At 43.1% G+C, this 19500-nt stretch overlaps 1 protein-coding gene across 3 annotated transcripts in view; it reads right to left on the bottom strand.

Annotated features, from left to right (window-relative positions):
* Positions 1–257: 257 nt before the first annotated feature.
* ABHD12 (abhydrolase domain containing 12, lysophospholipase) overlaps positions 258–19500 on the bottom strand; it is a 38289-nt gene continuing 19046 nt past the window's right edge. For all 3 annotated transcript variants that reach the window (XM_050315229.1, XM_050315231.1, XM_050315230.1), the window contains exons 2-13: positions 18184–18308; positions 15153–15258; positions 12892–13011; positions 10235–10265; positions 7993–8038; positions 6568–6697; positions 5024–5061; positions 4758–4837; positions 3866–3948; positions 3077–3155; positions 2676–2803; positions 258–2195 (exon numbers count right to left, since the gene is read on the bottom strand). In XM_050315229.1, the coding sequence (XP_050171186.1) occupies positions 2156–2195; positions 2676–2803; positions 3077–3155; positions 3866–3948; positions 4758–4837; positions 5024–5061; positions 6568–6697; positions 7993–8038; positions 10235–10265; positions 12892–13011; positions 15153–15258; positions 18184–18308 (1006 nt within the window). In that variant the 3' untranslated portion in view covers positions 258–2155. The remainder of the gene's footprint in view (positions 2196–2675; positions 2804–3076; positions 3156–3865; positions 3949–4757; positions 4838–5023; positions 5062–6567; positions 6698–7992; positions 8039–10234; positions 10266–12891; positions 13012–15152; positions 15259–18183; positions 18309–19500) is intronic.

Raw genomic sequence — 19500 nt, 5'->3', positions numbered from 1 at the left:
CAGGCAGCTCCCATTTCCCCCATTTCCTGTGGAGAAGCAGAGCCTCAGCTGCAGACAGACTACAAGCACAGACCCTCTGGGGTCCAGGAGAGCCATTCCCCCCAGTGCTGGCAACAGCCACAAAGATTTGCCCAGTCCCGGCTGCAAGCTCACTTCCCACACACAACCCTACTGCAGCCTTGCCACACCCCTGACAACGCTGACCTGTTCAACCAGGGAAGAAGTACCCAAAAACTGCCAGATAAAACTGCTAAAGCTGAAGTGATCAGCAGTCAATGCCTTTATTAAAACTACACCACTTTTAGATAAACATTTCAGTTTAAATTTCCAAGCATATCACTGGCCTACTAACAGGAATGACACTGTTGGAATCACCCATGCCAGCAGTTCTCGTGCTGGACTCCCAGCTCTGTCCCACAGGGGGAAGGCGGCCAGCCAGGCCCCAGCTCAGGCTGCGCTTTGCCCCAAGCCAGCTGCCAGCAGCAGCACTAACTGGAATGTGTGTGTTACTCTCCAGAGCCAGGTAATTGTTTCTCTTCTGTCAGGGCAATAAATTATGTTTGATGCACTTGTAGTTAAGTGGCACAGCTAGCTTATGAGTATCACGGGTCAGAAACCTCTGGGACAACCACGCTAATGGCAGAATAATCTTGGTACAAGAACGAGCTAGTGTCTCTTGCAACTAGTATGAGCCTGCAGATATAACTGGGATGCATGCTGAGCAGTTTATACTATGCTGTACACCCCTGAAGAGACCCTTGAGGCAGCACAATTCACTCTGAGCACTAATGACTAAACCTACAGCACCTGGTACTGTCTGTATAGAGTGATGGGGGGCAGGGCCAGATCCCAGTGAGTCAGTGTATGACCCTCTCCTATCTCAGTGCAGAGCTCTTCAGTGGCATAAACCAGCCCCTGTTCTCACCCCAAGCAGGGCAAGGACATCCCCAAAACCTCTCCCTGTGAGAAAGGCTCATTTCCACTTCTGTCTCCTGGATAATGTGCTTTGGCCGTGGCTGTCAAAGGGGCTGAGACGTGCTACTGGGAGTGCACAGAAGGGAGGGGGAGGGAGCGATGGGGAGCAACACCCCAGATTTGTTTTTGCATCAAGAACTACATACCACTGCCTGCTTTTAACTACAGTGGGACAGCATTGTAACCAGGAACCAGAAAACTTGACCTGAGGAATTAAAAAGTAGTTGAGCAGGAAAAAAAAACACCCTTGCCCTTCCCACCAGAAAAGGAAGTACGTGGCTGTCTGGGTGTGTACGGGGGAAATGGAAGATATCCATTCCCACAGCCTGGGCACACACTGTTCATGGAATCTCACGCTTTCTGGCTTAAACACCCAAGTTTGCAATTTATATACATATGTCATTTCAATCCTAACAGGAAGTGCATGTGAAGAAGGGGAGGAGGCCCACAGAGCATAGCGGGGATGGGAGTAGAAATGACATTCAGAAGGAAAAGGGTATAGGAAAGATAAAAGGGCACTAACCTTTCCGATTAAATAGATGTTTCAAATGGAAGAACAAAAAAAAAGCCTTTCATTTTATTTTCAAATGTGTTCAATTACCCCAACACTTGCAGCACATTGTGACTGAAGAGCTAAATAAAAATACCTTTCACTACCTGGATCTTCCACATATTTGTAATTATAGTCACTTACCAAAAAGGAAAGGCAAAACATTTTCTAGAAAGAGAACACCTCAAACCCAAGCAGGACAACTGTGGTATGGAGACATGGCAAAAGCCATTCACCTACAAATGAATCTCTACATGATCCAAAACCAGCAGCAATGTTTAAAAGTGAAACATCCTTGGTCATGACAGTGTCCTAGGAACATCTGTCCTCAGTGGTACCACATTGGAATGGCCAGACTTTGCTGTGTTGACGTTTTTCATGATTTGGTACTGGCTCCTGGGTTGTTATCACCCCTCCATCCATGTCAAGAAAAGAAGCCAACAACGTCTTCTGCCATCACAGGTGCTGGAGTTGCCAAGGGTACACATCAGGACCAGAGTGGAAATCCCTGACCTTCTCTAATGCCAGGGATGGAAGAATGGCAGACTGACCCACAGGGAGCAGGGAAAAAAAGGAGAGAGAGAAAGGAAGAAAGAAAGGAAAATCTCTGTGCTGACAAGCAGCCATTCTTCAGTGATGATGCTCATGTTCAGATTTTCCCAGGAATTCCCTAGGAAAGAAAACGACACAGCAGTGACACTCGGCTCTCCTACACTGCTGCATGTTACACCCTCCTGCAGGTCTTCCCATTCCCCTGGCAAATACTGTGGCTCAAGCATTTGCAGCTTGAGCTGCACAGGGGACAGCACTGAGCTTTGCTCTCATGCCCATCAGTGGTTCCCACTAAAAGAGCCAACCTGAAGGAACTGCTCTGCAAACAGCTTTTCCAGAGCATCCAACTTTCAGCAGAGATGTGCCACGGAGAAGTGTTCTCAGATTCCTGTGGCTCCCCTTCCCAAAATCTGCTTTGCAAGGAGGTGGAGAGCGCTGACTCTGTCCTAAGCCAGCCCAAATATCTCACCCACTCTGGAGGCCAAAGGGTCTCCAGCTGCCCAGTATACAGCTCTCTTACTCATGGGTGCACGTCACGGTAAGCCCCAAGCCCCAGCCCCCCTGAGGCAGAGGTGACCCCGGCGAGCCGGGCCGTTACCGCAGTATTCGAGGTAGCTCTGGACTCCTGTAGATGTACTTGTGCCGGTAGCCAAGGTCTGTGTGGAACGGAACAAACTGCACCTTGTAGTCTCGGAAACTCCGTGATGTTGCAGCAATGTTGTAAAGCTGAATGCAAGGGGAGGCAGGTGAGGGACGTGTGTGACTCCAAACCCGCATCCCTCTCAGGGTTGGGTTACGGGCCCTGGCTTGAGCGGCTTTGATAGCTCTGGCTTCATTTCACTATTGGTTTGCCACCTCCAACAGCACAGAATCTGCACTCCCTTTGGGCTATGTGTTTCTACATACACCTTTCTATTGCTAACTTTTTGCCTGGTTGGGATGTCATTCTATCCATACCCGTTCCTCCCACCAGATCAGTTTGCAGAGCTACACGTGTACCTTTTTTCCCAGATGAAATGGTACCACTGGATCATCCTCAGCGTGAAGGATAAGCAGCGAACAGGAAATGTATTTCACACTGTAAAACAGACAACAATGTCACAAAGGCTTAGAGCAATCCCATCGTTCTCTAACAGTAACGTGCATTTTTAAGAAAACTGTCGTGACAAACATGTCCTGTGGGTTATTAAGTGCAATTCAAAACACTTATCTGGGCACCATTCATTTGATCTGTAGAAAATTTACTAATGAAAGGCAACCTCATAAAAACTATTTGCTGCTTATACCAGAGAAAAGTGGCTCACCACACTGTAAAGTATAATCCCCACCAAGGTCTTTTTTCGTTTCACTACTGGAAATTCACAAATGCTCAGACTCTTCAATCAAAGACTCAGTGAAAAGAGATAATGTGATTACAGGCAAGGTGGTTATGCAAATGGACAGTGAAGAAATCTTCCCAAACCTTTCAGGTTCCAATGCTACTGTTTAATGTGTAACATACACTTGAAAAGTATAAAACACATGAACCAAATCTGCATATTCCCGAGTAATCTCTGTGGCCTCTACTGCATCTGTCCTTATTAAGAACAATTAAAAAAGAAAGAACTCCACAGTGCAAAATTGTGCTGCTCTCAGGGCTGTGAGAGTAACTGAAATCACTTCAGCAAGTGTAATGCTGCAACACTTCAGAAAAAAAAAAAAAAAAAGCCAGTCTGATGTCTGTCCTACTTGATGCTTCCCATGGCTTATTGCAGCTACAGCTGACACCCCAGAAAAGAGGGAACTCACTTCTCATCGTTTGCAAATTTAATTCCACTTGTCGTGATGGGGTCAAGGAAGAACCAGTCAAACCCAGGGAAGTATCTGTATATCTGAGAGGAAAAATGTGCATTAGTGGCAGGCCCCAGCAGGACAGTTATACAAACAGCAGTAACAGGCAGTAACAGGGCAGAACATTGCCATCCTGGTAACATCCCTTGGCTGCTGACTGCACTCTCTGCAGTGAGATGGCCTATGTTTCCACCAGCATTATTTTTCCTCCACTGTTTCAGGCTCATCTTACCAGCCTGCTCAGGAGCAGGCACTTCAGGTGTTTGCATGGTCAAGGTCTCTAGGAATCATGCAGGACTGTTGGCAACACTCTTCCTGGAAGAGCTTTAGCCCAGGGCACCTCAGCCAGCCTGGTTGCATCTCACACCTGGAGTGGGTGTCTGCTCAGTTCACTCCCACGCTGGATGGAAGACGTGGCCACATTAGAGTGAACTCAACAGAGAAACCGCACAAGTGCAAAGGGTCCACATGGTAGAGGCCAAGAGAAGCCCACCCCTGTCACTGCTTTGCTCACACCCACAGAACAGCCTCCTGCAACAGAGAAGCTACAACACAAAAAGAATGGGCTGACCACTGCTAAGAGCAGAGTCTGTCTTAACCCGCCCTACATTTACTGCCCTTTCTGATCCGTTTGTTTTCTTTCAGCAGGCTCCACACGTGGCCCTGGTACTGCTTAACGTACTAGTGTTCCCAGGAGTTGTCTTAAGTGTCACTCTTTACCCCGATGTTTATAGGTATCACTATTGTCCCACAAGCCATGCAGTTAGCTCAGCTACAGCACTTCTGACGGTTAATTTCTAAGCATACAATTAATTACATGCCACTAGTGTGAAAGTCACTGTGTACTTGCCACAGAAAAGGGGTGACTTCGTGCCTCCTCCCGTATGTTGGTGAATGGAGATTCCAGTATCAGGGCGTCCGGGGGCGTTTCTGAAAAGCCGAAGGCAATGTGCTGAAATGTAGGGGTGCAGATAGCCAACAAGGTCAGGGTCTGCCTTATGAGAGCAGCTGCCACACCACAGTGCACCAAGGACAGCTTTGTCACAACCCCAAACGTATCTGGGACGCCAGCAGCGCCTGTGCCGGGTGGGAGGAGCATCCAGGCACCACACTTACCTCTCTCGCAAAGGCGCCTCACTAGGTTTGTTGCGACCCTGGAAAGGAGAACGAGCATTTAATTGGTACAGGCCCTCTGAAAGCATCAGTGCCAAAGGTAAAAGTCAACTGTCATAACATCGACCCTTAACACTATCCAAGGTCTGGTCAGCCAGCCCACAGTGGCTTGGGTTCCCACCAGCCTCCCATACCCAACTGTCCCAAATGACATCAGGTGCCTGCCATTTCAGTAAGTGAACGAGTCCAAGGAAGCAGCACATCACGCAGCCACACTTGGACGGACCTCCTTTCAGGTGGCTCTCAGGCTTCCAGCATATCCATGGCTATGTGACACAGCCTCTTACTCCCAGACCACAATTGCTGAGCAAAAAAAAGAGGGGAATGCAGGGATATGGGCAGAGGGGTGTTGTGTTTCAGGCAGCTGGAGTGCAGGGGCCTAGGGCTACACTGCAAGGAGAGTTTCCATAGCTAGGTCTCCCCTATGCATCACCCTAGATGGGACAGGGATATTTCTAAAGTTGCTGAATCCTCCAAGCACAGCACATTTCACAAACCTTAAACTCCAGACTGGCTGTGGTCACCAGGGAACTCAGCTGGGAACCACAGTCCCAGGATGCTCTGATTGCAGTGCATTGGGAAATGCCACAAGCATGCTCTGACCCAGAAAGGGATCCTGGACTGGGCAAAAATATTTAGAGGAAGAGCCAGAGGAAAAGCCTTTGCCTTCCCTCGAACAAAGCAGGATATTTAGTGTCACAGCAATGAAGACGCGCTATCCTGAATTACCTCCCTGTCCCACCAACGCATTTGTTGCACAGCAAGGCAAGCTGTTGTGGGCTTACAGTTATATCGACACAGAGCTCAACTCAGAGGTAACTCTCGTGTTTGCCCTCTGCTCCTCTGCAAATCAATGAAGTAAGAGCATGTGCTGCTGGCTGAACACAACTCACCTCCAGACAGCAAGGGAAAGGGAGGAAGCAGGAAAGGGAAGTTAAAAACATGACGGCAAAGGTACTTGACACTCTGAACTTCCGTGTGCCAGGCACGACCACAAAAATGTGACAGGTGGCCAGCAGTGTAGTCGCGCAGGCATCTGCACAAGTATTGATTACATACAGCATGTTTACCAGGACAGGAAGAAAACCTTTTGTAAGGACAAGTCACATGCATATGTGGCTGACCTGAGACACTCTTTCAGAGTACCAGAGAAGTCTGATGTTCTGCTCTGAAGGACATACAGACACAGGTCCACTACAGGAGGAGATCAGCACAGTCCTACTTTATCTCTTTCTGCATTCTATTATTCTAAGTGTCTTTTCCAGTGTGACCCTCTGGGCAACGAAGGTTCAAGATCAATTGCTGCACAGTCATCCACTGCAGCCCTTCTCACTCTGTAGAGTGCAAAGGGGAAGCTACCCTGCAGAAATTATGCCACAGATGCCAAGCCAAGCCATCCTGGGGATTGCAGCAAACAGCACCTCACCCAAGGTCAGTGTTTAATGTTTTTCAGAAGCTGCTCAGTTCCACTGAGATTAGATGCTTACCCTGTGCCCAGGGAGTGTCCCCATATATAGACAGGGTTGTCTCCACTTCGTGCTTTTATCCAGTCAAAGACATGAAGGGCGTCGTAGGTCATTCCCCTCTCTGACGGGCTGCCTATTGAATCACCCCAGCCTGAAACATAAATAGTCCTTTTAAGAATCACAAACTGGTCAGCAAAGCTCTTTCCCTGCAGCCCATCTGAGACTGCAAAGGGACTTGGGGCATGGGCAGTTTCTGTTCATTTCACTGTGCACCTCTACAGTTTGAAGCTGAAAGCCCTAATTGATCTGTAGTCATTTAATCAAGGTGACTGCTGGCTGCCAAGCAGTTTTTGTGGATTTAATCAACAACAAAACCAGGGAGGACTGGATCCCAAACATTGCTACAACTGTGTGTTGCACATACCCATCTGCAACAGTCGGGCTCACTAACCTCCCCTGCTTTTGTATGCATGTAACCAATTTGTAAGTGGAGTCTGTAACAGCATAGGAATTGGATGCCTAGGGCCAAAGACTAAGCACGTCTCACAAAGCTGTTGCGACATCAGTTTGTCTGTGCTGTTCGGTCAGGTCAGTGCCTTCGAGCAATTTTCCACCCTCCTGACTGTTTTGGCTCTATCGCTATTGCAGCACATCCACACACTGTAGGCTGAGCAGCCAGCATCCCTCATCCCTTCTGATACCCAACAAGCAGCCAGAGAAGCAGCTGCCAGCAGGACTGAAAAACAGGGCAAGCTCCTACAAATAAACCTCTCCCAGATGTCTTCTTGATAAAAATGCAGTGGATTAATTTCTTTCCTCTATCTCCAGTGGCATTACACTGCAGCCATTACACTAAGAAGGTAAAAAAAGAGCAGCAGATGCCTGACTGCTGGTGGCAGAGTTGCAAAACAGTCATGGCTTTTGCTGAGTATGTTACCAATTGTTAGCAAATCATTTCCTCTCTTATCTCACCCATTAGCTTTTAAAAGGAAGTCAGTGCAAGTTCAGTTCCCTGTGTGACTTTATGACAGTCAACTAGATCGTATCCAATGGAATACACCTAGGCAAGCATATTTTTATATTCCACATGTGCACCTGGAGGGTGACTTTAACTGGATGCCGTAACAGCCTATGTGCCTGGCTCACCCTCTTTTCCTTAGCTCCCTAATCAACAAGCCCTGTGCATGAGGACAGACAGGAGCCAGAGTCCACTGAACTGGACATTGGAAAGCAGTGCTACACAAAAAGGCACTGGAAAGAAATTTTGGGAAATTCTTTGGATACCCATGAGGGGAAAAAAAGAAGCAATAACCACATCTAACTAGCTGGCAGCCAGTTTTACAAAAGAACAGTTTCCCTGGGAAAAAAAAAAAAAAAGACTGAACTCTGTTGATTGTACAGAAAGAAACATCTAAAGCTCTTTCATAATAAAAGAAGTCCACGTACCTCGGTAGTCAAACGTCACCACATGGTACCCGAGGGAGCTGAGAACCTGGAGGGCAGAGAAACACGCAGAAACTCGTCACAGAGACTTTCACACCAGCCATGCTCTTGCGTCAGGCCAACATTATTGACATGTCAACTTACAGCTTTTCAGTGTAGCAGGCACAAAGCTTTCCAAACACTAATCATCTCAGCCCACTGGTTTTACTCCGTGTGTTTCCTGGACCTCATATCAGGCTTCCTAAGATGTTGATTCTCCCTTAAACAGCTTTGCCCTTAAGATCTGCAAATATCCTACTGTTTCCCCTACAAAGACTGTTGTGTTTTCCAGTGAAACAGTACAACTGCTTCAATTATATTACTCAAATTGGTATAAATGTACGTATATGGAAGCCTATTTCAGAAGGTTTAAATATATAGATCCAAAACTTGCAATTGCTCTCTTATGAATAGGTAATCCTAACAAAATCTGTTAAAAGCAAGTAAAAGTACTCAATGTTAGATCAACTTACTTGGATAAAGTGCCTTGGAAAAAACAATGTTAGCATTCCAAGCTACCATTGCTTGATATGAACCTAACAGCTCTGTGGCAGATTAAAAAAAAAAAAATCAACAAAAAGTCACAAAAGGATTTAAATGCTGTTGGCTCTTGTGGTCTGTGTATGATACATGATTTAAAAAAGCAATCTTAGTATTATGCTATACTCTAAAGAGGAAATAAGTAAATATAAACCCAACATTTTATTTCTGATGTAACTGAAATTTTAACAGCCTGAACGATTACTGTTACAAGTTCAGGTCTCATTAGTACAGGGGGAAAAAGGAGGAAGATAAGACAATGTAGAAAAGAGGGGTGTTCAGAGAAGTTGGTAGCTCAATTCCCTTGCTGAGAGGACTAAGATGGTGATGGTTTCTCCCTCTTCCCTGATGTATCCATCCAGGGCTAATTCTCATATATTTTGGACATGCACTGGATGTTTCTCTCTCGTCAATATTAGAAGCACCAACAAAAATGACAGCATCCCTGTTTCATTCTGCTGGAACAAACACAAATTTGGAGTTTCTGGAGTTCCAGTAAGCCCATGTGTGTGTTCACATGTGAGTAACTGACTGAAAAAGACAAACTAAGCAACTTCTCTGGATGTTTTCAGAAGCAAAGAAACCAGACTCAGGAACAGAAACCTTGTGTTTTGGTAAACTGTGTTCTCCATATGTGTACACACAGAAACACACTGAGTATTATGAACACGCTGCTACTCCTGTCCCTCAAAATCAGAAACAATTCCTCTGCCTATCTTGGCCAGCACAAAATGCACCACAGCATAGGCTGGCTCCCTGAAAAATGACCAAATACATCACTCTATGTGGCACTCCCCTCAACCAATTTTCTGCAAATCAGCTCATCCTTTTTTCTTAAAGGAAGTATCACCTGCCTCCTTGGGCTTGCCAAACAGTATTTTCTAACCAATCTGAATGTAAAAAAAACTTCGCAGCAGGGGATCCTGTATTGCATTGCAATAAAACTTCATGAGTGCCACCACTGACACAAATTATAAAGAGAAGAAAATGGTAGCTAAATCCCCAGGAAAAACATAGACTTAGACCCCTCTGAAATGAGTTAGCAAAAAGAATTATGGCTCTCTTAGAAACACAATATGAGGCCAAGAAATTGTGAGAATTTCAGCCAAAAGAGACTTTAATAAAATACATTACCCCAAAAGTCACTAGACAAAACACTTAAAGCAACTGGGGCTGTTGTTCTCACATAACAGATCATAGTGCTACATATGGGAAATTCATTAGATTTTGTACAAAACCTTCTGCACTTAAGATGGCACCACTCATACAAATGAACTGTGCCATAAGGAAGTGGGAAAACCAGACTGAATACTCTTAAATGGTATCTTAAATTAGTGCATTAATCAATCAAACTGTGGCTGTAATTAAACAAAACTTTTGATTTTTCCAATAAACTATGTTGGGAAAGTATTCCTGGCAAAGAACCCGGTTAGCTCAGTTGGAACTGGCCGTTAACATCAGCAAATAGAAGACTTTTCAAGTATCTTTGAACATGGGGAAGCGTGCTCACAGTTTACCTTTTCCCATACAGCCTTCCTATTTAAAGGAGACTAAGAGCCCCAAGGTCTGTGCCTGTTGGTAGTGGGCTGTTATGAGCAGTCTTCTCAATTATGTCCACATCTGATGTGTTAATGCAACTGTTTGGACAGCACACGCAGCCACTTACCTTGTAAAGCTCCACACGGTGATCCCCTCCTCTGGCAAGAGTGATTCATAAAGAGGAGGAAAAAAAAAAAAGAGAAAAACAAAACAAACAACTGCATGTGAGCATTTAAGTTTCCAGAAAGGTATTTTCCCACTTGCCTCAGGCAATTTAAGACAAATATGCCAAAAACAAGAAATGCCATAACTGCTTTGTCACAGGTTTCAAGGAGACAGCAAGGCCTTGCTGAGCTACGCAGGACATAATTGTGAAGTCAACTTCTCCCTGTAAATCCTGCCTCACAGCAGGTAAAGATGAACTTTTCCACCCAGTCTCCTATCCACCTTTTCCAAAGACTGTAATACATCCAAAAGAGCCTGTCCCTGTTGGCTTTGCAGACCCTGAGCTCTTTCCACCAGTGCTGCCACAGCCAGTAGCCCCTGGTCTCCAAGGTGTGATGCTGGCAGCAAGACCTCATGACATTAACCCAAGCAGCTGGTCCTTGGATTTTCTCACCTGGTTCCAACCACAGGGAAAGAAGGCACATGTGCAGAAGACTGATCAGAGAAAAACAGAGCTGAATATTGTAAATAAGTCCAGGAAAAGAATCTGCTTAATGTTTGGGGGGTTTAGATATACAAATTGAAATCTAGACAGTCAAACAGAAAGGAGTGTGAATGTGCCATTACAAACTTTAAAATATATGCACAAAATGACATGGCTATTCCACATTCAAACTTCAGTCTAGTATTGATGTAAATTTACTCTTGCACTCATATGAAAGCTATAAAACGTTCACATTACGACTGTTTTGGTCAGTGCAGCCTCTAAATCAAAAAGCCAAATCTCCAGACCTCCCTCTATGAACACATTCACTTTCCAGCCAAAAAACTGTCAGCTCCAACTGTACTACAAAATACCTAAGGCAGTCAAAACACTCAGGGCAAAATGCAAGGGGTTGCTTGTAAGTCATTTTGAATAATACAAGCCTGAAGAAGATGACCCACTTGCTTGAAAAGTCACTTTTGACATGCACACACTGGTGCCTTTTCATGCTTTCCTCAAAGTGTAACAGAGGAATTTTTTCTAAGGGGATCAAGTAAACACAACATTTTTGCCACAGTCCCAGATCACTCAGGTGAACTAGAAAGCCAAGGTAGTGCCTTTTACTTATGGTTAATGCAGCCTGCACCAGTCAAGCAGCCCTTGGACAAGCGACAGCATGTGCAGCACAGAAACATACAGCAATATATATTAAATCTGAAATAGCAGCACCAATGCACCTCCAGCTTCCCCAGTACACAGAATAAAGCGAAGCATGAAATAAGTTACTGATTCACAGCTCAGTACTTTATCTCAGCAGCACTTGGGGGAGCCAAGAAGTAAATCTAATCAATACACTCATAACAGAGATACTGGTCCCAAATTGCCACCATTAAGCTGCAGAATAGCTTCCATTTAGTATCATTTGCTACACCCAATAAAGGCAAAAAACCAAGTTCAGCAGTATTTGAAAAATAATGCTACAATTTGATTAAACCTTGCAATGCATGGCTAAAACAGAGTTTCTTTACATCATGGAACTTGTTTTTTCTGAACGTTTCTGCTCTTGCAGAATGTTTCAAAAAAACAGGCACTGGCACTCAAAACTCAGAAGGTGGTTGATACTTTTTTGTAAAATGCGTATTTGTAAGGAAAAAGACGATGCTCTAATAAACAAACAAAAGCTCTGTAACACATGGAGATGTGCCAGCAAGAACACAATTCTGAGAAATATCCAAGAAGCTTCACACTGCACTTACATTTTCTAGCATCCAACAACAAAGTATAGAAAACTATCTTACTACGTTAGCTGATACACAGTCAACTATAAAATTACAAATTTTAGAAATGTTCCTGCTCCAGACAAATGTCCTGTACGTATGCAATAATGAAACAAGATCACCACATGACCATCCTCTTTCCTTCTGATTTTCCTTCCTCAGAATATGTTCACTACTAAAATAAACTCAAAAAAGGAAGTGGAATGTTTATGTAATGTTTGTAAGTAACATATACAGAAGCACTAATACTATCCCATGTCTCAATTCAGAAACTACTATACCGAAAAGTACTTCTCACTACCTGATCTATAAAGTGTCACAACCTCCTGGCTTCTAGCAGAGGGTACAAGGTAAATTACAATATCAGATATTTCTGATAACTGCAATAAATCTGTTCCCATATTCAATAAATGTTCTGTGAAATGATCCCTCCCCATAAGTACCTTCTTTTAAAAGGAGAAACACCAAACTGATTTTAGATTTTATTTTGGTTTTCATCACAGAATAGTTTGGGCTGGAAGGGGCCTTTAACCCAAACCTCCTGCAACAAGCAGGGACATCTTCAACTAGATCAGTTTGCTCAGAGCCCCATCCAGCCCGACTTTAAAAGTTTCCAGGGATGGGACATCTTCCACCTCTCTGGGCAACCTGTTCCAGTGTTTCACCACTCTCATTGTAAATATTGTTCCTTATATCTAATCTACATTGACCGTCTTTTAGTTTAAACCCACTACCCCTTGTCCTATGGCTACAGGCCCTAAGAAGGTTTTCTCCATCTTTCTCCATGTGCTGAAGCTGTGGCAAACCAGGAAAAAAAAACACATCATGAAACAAAGCCGTCACTGTTTGGTGCCTCACCTTGTTCCCGCATTGCCGTGCAAGTAGAGGATTACAGGATGGTTGGAGCCCAAAGCCTCTTCAAACCACAACTGGTCCTTCCCTCGAGCATTCTTCCATAAGGCTGCAGGGACTGTGTGCCTGTGTAGAGAAGGAAAGTTTACATTGTCTGCTGCTACTCAACATTCAAGTGTCTGCCCCTTGAATTTTGAGTTTTTCTGATTAACTCATTAACTCAGGATTACACACCTCATACACACTTTTCATAAAATTGTCATGATTAGCTGACAAATGGCCAAATTTAAAAGGCAGTGGCTATGGTTTATTTCTATATTTTCACCTCTATCACCACTGCCTTCAAAACTCGGGTCTGTGCAAGGCATCAAACTTCACAGGCAACCCTAAAGCACAATTACTGAACTTCCTGCTGCTCTGGAGAAATCTCAATTCCTTGGCTTTTATGGCATTTAATTACTTCATTTAACATACTTATACACCATAAACAAGATTCACTGCTAGGTCAGCAGATGTTCAGAATAATCAAAGTCATCTGGGTTTGGAAAGAGTAAGAGGCATATCTGACTCCATAGCCAATCTGAGGAAAAGGAAGAGCTCACGGTCTGATGAGAAGATCACGTGTTTTGTTTTCAGACACAAGGTTCTTGAAGGTATAACATTTTACCTGCAAAAGCTACAATGTAGAAGAGCCAGGAATTTTTAACTCACAGCAGTTGTTCTTTAGATAATGTATGTAGCTGGGTAGCCTGCTAGAAAGGATTCAACACTGGTGGAATGAAAGAGGAATGATGGACTAAACAGAAGGTAGGCATTTAAATGAGATAATTACTCTAGAATACAAACATTAAAAGCAAGTACATGCCCCAAACCATCTCAGTTGTTGAGAAGGGGGCTAGCTTACAGCAATCAGAAGTAACTTAAGTACTCACATGCCTTTCTCCTTGAAAGACAGAGAAGCTTCCACCTATCACATAATCCTTCCAGATAAAAAGCTCAGAGACAAACTAACACAGGGGGAAAACAATGTAAAAAGTCTACTTGCATGCATGCAGTCAGCAGACATTGAGCCTCAATAACTGTGGGACTCACAAATTCTCCAATTGTTCTGCCCCAAGACTCTTGCAAGCTTATGAACAAATCAGGCTAAGGACTTTGTTTCAGAAGTATACCAAACACAAGACCTACACTGGCATTAAAAAGCAAGGTTCCAAACTCTTCTGAAAACCTCTCCTAAACATCAAGACAAATGACAAACTCTGAATTGCCACCTCAAGCTGGAAGTTCTGTTTCAGTAAAGATAAACAGTATGCTTGTAAGAGAAAAAACCTGCTAATCTCAAGACTGCAATACAAACTTATTTAACAGCTTAACAGGTGGGATTTTAATTGTCCAGGTGAAGAATGAAACCACTATTTATCAGCCTACCCTGGAAAGACTGAAGTATTCAAGTTCCTAACTATGCCTTTCATCAAAATTTACTTTTAGGAAAGGAACTGTCTTGATGTAGTAGGATATCAGTATCCCATTCAAAAGGTCACACCCTGTGAAGAGAAAATCTCTACTGCATGAGAGGACACAGTTACACACATGACTGAAAACTCCAAATCCTACAGTCTTACAGATTACACATCGATCTGTATTAAAGAACATCACCTTTCCTCCATAACTGAGATGATCCTGGGTAGTAAGGAGCTAAAATGAATTGTCCTTGCCTGGGACCAGAAAATCATCTGTGAGACAGGAATGACAAGTGAACTCCAACACTGCCACTTGTTTTGTCAAGAGAGTAAACTGTGTGTTCTGCTCTCACCCACTCTACAAATTTTACATATGTTTTATACACAGAATATTCTTCCTCCTACTCTGAACACTTTGATCCTCTTTTTCTATCTTCCCCCACATCTATTTTGCAAAACAAAATATGAACAGCAGTTGAATGACAAAACGTCTAACTCCTTGTGTCTTGCCTCATATGGAGGCACAATATTTGTAGTGATGCAGACCTGTAACCTTTATGATTCCAAATTATGAAGTTTCTCTGAATGCACAAGTTGTCTGACTGTAATTCATGCATTACTGATCCGAGTTCACATGAGCTCCAGACATGTGCATACTTTTCAACATGAACTCAGTCACTTGGCAGATGAAAGTACAAACATCCACAAAGGAGAGCATGCACAGCAAAAAGACTGGATAGGCAACACTGAGAACAAAAAGAAGGATAAAGATGCAAGGCACATACTTCACAGAACAGGCTTCCTTACCAGACTCCGATGGTTACATCCTCCTCTGGCTGCAGGTAATAATTACATGTATGGTTTAAACCTTGATCCTGTGGTCTCTTCAAGTCAATGAAATATGGGACCCTCACTGAAATGATTAAAAAAAAAAAAAAAGGATATTAAACCTTTTAATTTTGATTTTTACCTTTATTTTCTTAACCAAGACACTGGAGAGTTTTACAAACTGGTCCTCGGTGCTGGGAAGAGCTTATTCTTTTTGTGTAAAAGGATTCACTGGCTACAGCTGTGATTAAGACATAAATAGCAAAGAAAGCAAGGTAAGAAGACACAAGCAACCATCAAAAAAACAAGGAGCAGGCTAAAATTAAGAGAAGGTGGGACAGACAGACAAAGCTTCCTCTGATACATATTTAATCATCCCTGTCCAATCTGCTTTATAAGCCTCCACTGCATGAATGGGGTGGGTTAGCTCATTTGGCAAACTTATGATTCATTTTTTCCCCATACAATTAAGTTACACTGCAGCAGTAGCAGGAAGTCTGTCTCCTTGAAACTTACAAAAGCTTTTATGCTTTTGACACAAAAAGCAGCACTGATAATGGTGACAGTCAAATCTCACTTCACTAACCATCTAAAAAAAATCATTTAACTTTACACAAACATGAAAACCGAAGCAGAAGACAGCTGATGACAAATCTGGACCCTCAGACTGCGAATCTATACCTATGCAAGTCTGTTTGCTCTTATGCAAAAGCAAGGGGAAGAGTCCCAGACAAACAATGCATGCCACCAGAGACCTGTTGGGTGACTGTGCTGTCATCACAGAACTCAATGACACTCTCACAAGGGCAGTGGATGCTCCAAGGAGGATGGTTAAGTTCTGTGGTTGAAGTCTGGACAGGCACACAAGTCACTTCTAGCAGTGCTCTGGGAAAATTATTCAACTACTCTGTGCCTGGATTTTCCCATTTGCTAAATCTCTCATGACTTTCTTGCCAGATTTTGTATGACGAAGACATGAACAGGAACATACCAATATTAGTCATGGGAGCCAGGGAAGTATCTACCTCAAAGTAAGAGAAAAATATAGAGGGACAGGCAATTTTTATGTATGGCACTTATCAATGGCATAGTCCATCTATTCTACACACAAACAGATCAGAGTCCTATGTCCCATGAAGATTTAGCACATCAAGGATGTTTTTAGTTGCAGAGGTATTTGGCATCAGTCACAACATATCAAATTACAAAAATCACACGATTTATTAATCATACTGATACACTAAATCTGATCTAGTCTGTATTTACGCTTGTAGAAATCTCAGTTTTTGGAAGACCTCTAGGAGACAGCTTGAGATCTCTACCCACATAGCCACGTATCTCACAACCTAGTGTTGAGGAAACTTTCCCTGTCTGACCATTCGGGACCACTCTGGTAATCACATTTCCACCACCCCAAACTTTCACTATTGGGACCAAAGCCCACAGTGGGCAGCTCCAGTGAACCCACAGGCGCCCTGTTTGACTCTCACCTCACTGCCAGATGAATCTCCCTCACCACCTCAGCCCCAGGTTTCTTGTAGCAGAACCATATCTGGTTCCTCAAAGTAATTTAACTGTGGTGCAGTGACACCGTAACAGCTTGAGCTGGTGCATTCAGCAGTGACACTCAAAAAAGGAATCCTCAGGATACTGTACCTTCACAGTCTGTACACCTGCTCCAGTGGTGGTATTTGGTCTGGGGTCTTCTCATGCATTGGCTCCTGCAGAGTCTCTTGGTGACCAGCTGGCATCACAGGTCCCTGTGCCCTTTGTCAGGCAAAGGGTCAACACCAGGTCATGGCCACTTGCTGGGGACTCCTGACATTTTTCCCCCCACTAAGGGCACAACCAGCTACCTGACTAGGTGTGTTCCTCCACAATGGAACAAATCCAGACATTGGTTTGTTGCTAACAGTGGGGGCACAGCTATCAATTCATCTTTAGTACCTCAACAAACAAATGGAAGCACTTTTTGCTGAAGCCCTTTACTACTGTTTCAGAAGCAAATCCCAAACTACATAGAAGGAAGAGAAAAAAAAGATGGTTGAAGAGTAGTGATTTTATACTCAAAAGATTAAAATATGACAGGCCAAACCCTACACCACTCCTCTGAAGGAGAAACATCACTCTACAATGCAGAAGAATTATGCCATGTATGTCAATGTATTTCTAATGCATGTGTTAGAATGCACTTCCTATTAAGGCAAATAGTTTTTCACGGGAGTATTGATACAACTAAAAGCAACAGGACCAACACTGCACTAGTACTTGCACTAATACCACTGCTGGAAAGAGTTACAGGACAATTATTTCAGTCACTTGGGAATGAATAGAGGCTCTGCAAGAACAAATTAAAATCATCACTGAAACCTGCATTATTCAGGTTACCTAGCTGTCAGTTCTGATCATCAAGGCACAAGAGCTGGCCCACACAGGTGCACACTTCACAGCAACCATGATCTAAGGGGTTAGAATGTACAAAGCATGCAATCAAAATGACACAAATTATACAAAAACAATGTATCTACAGTTAGTCCTTCTAGCTATTACAGTCAAAGGAAGATATTTTTCAAAACTCTGTTACAAAACATAACTCAGGCTTAAAGATAGATTTAGGTTGCTAGGTAGTATCTCTCATACAACAACGTTCCATCACTTTCCACCTTGTGGATGCTCAGGCCTCTTGGGGGTGACCTGGGAACTGAGCCAGCTCACCAGACCCACTATACCACTAATTTAACCAAATACAAAGGCTAAACAGACATAAGGAAAACACTCCATCTGACTGCATCAACAGGCCTCTTCTGTTTCAACCAGAATATTCTCCTAAAATGCTTCCAGGTGAAGACTCACTGCCCGGAAAACAATTCACTGGATTTAATTCCATTTGCTTGCTGTCTATTCGTGCAACTTTGTTGAACGCTTCAGAAACACTGAAGGCAGACAAACGGAAGACAAAGACACTTCTCCCCTTCTCTTCTCACCCACCCCAGCAGACTGAGTCACTTACCAAAGTTTAGGAAGACCAGCTTTGCCTGAATAGCAGGGCAAAGTTTTACTAGAAATGGGATGGCTATGTACACTCCCAGCAACCAGATTATTAACTTCCGCAATCGAAACCATAATCCGTATCGCCTGCATAAAAGAAAAAAAAAAAAAAGAGAGAGAGAGAGAAAGACAGGCCTGAATACAGTAGGAATTTTACAGAGTAATTTTGACAATTATCTGTGTGCTTGGTGTATTTGAAAATCTGGTCATTTACTCTTTAAATGAAACCTAATTTTAAACCGTTTATGTAGCCTCATTTGTTTGAGAAAAGCAGAAGTAACCAAACTACCAGCTGATATCAGCTTAGAAAAAGGGAATAGAAACTCAGTACTGGTTATATTTTAAAGGACTCTGTAACAAGAGCTTTTTTTTTCCCTGCTCTTTTAACAGATTTCAGGATCTCTAGAAAATGCATAACACATGACTGTCTCCAAAAAGTAGCCTGATTGTGCTTCCCATTTAAATCACTATCAGCAAGATTTTGTTCAGTTCAGTTGTCACAGATTTTAAGGAACTATGTGCAATGAGACTGATAAAACTACACATGATTTCATCTATGGACTAGAGTAGACATTCTGCCTTGTTTAGCTAAAAGGGTTTGTACCTCTCAAAGCCCTGAAAAGCAAACCTTTCTAAGTTATAGAACATAATAAATTTCATAATCCACAGCATTATTATCTATGAGTCCAGAAATAAATTCAGAACAATTGCCCAAAACTTTATTTAACCTTGAGTAGTCTAACTGGGAAAAATAAGCTACAAAAAAACCCAAAACCTCAAACAAACAAACAAACACAAATCCAAAAAGCAACATCAAAAAAGAAAAACAATCAAACAAAAAACCAAACAAATTAAGTATCACACAGCAGCTAGTCAAGCAATGTATCTCCAAATGCACTTTATTGCCTCAGAATAACTACCAAATACAGACTCAAACATCTATAAATGCACATATATCTACATAAAGGTATACTTGTAATGATCTAGTTGACTGGCATTTCATGTGCAGAAACAGAGAGGCTCTCAACTACCCCTGCGATGAAGAACTAAAATTGATGTAAAGCCTTCAGGCAACATAATTGCTTTTGCTTTTCAGCAGACAGTCTTGAGCAAGAACGATATCCTATGCAGTGAGCAACCAGTTCTCAGTATTGGGAACTGCTGGCAGACAAACTTGCTCCACGCTAGTGCTAAGAGGGTTTGGATGCTGTTAGCTTGGTGAAACTGCCAAACAGAGAGCCTAAAGACCTCATTTTTAAACATTTTTACAGGAACTGTG

Source organism: Myiozetetes cayanensis, unplaced genomic scaffold, assembly GCF_022539395.1.
Source record: "Myiozetetes cayanensis isolate MyiCay16 unplaced genomic scaffold, myiCay2020 scf2-11, whole genome shotgun sequence".
Classification (NCBI taxonomy): domain Eukaryota; kingdom Metazoa; phylum Chordata; class Aves; order Passeriformes; family Tyrannidae; genus Myiozetetes; species Myiozetetes cayanensis.
Note: the sequence above shows the minus strand (reverse complement) of the source record. Positions and strands in the feature narration are given on the sequence as shown.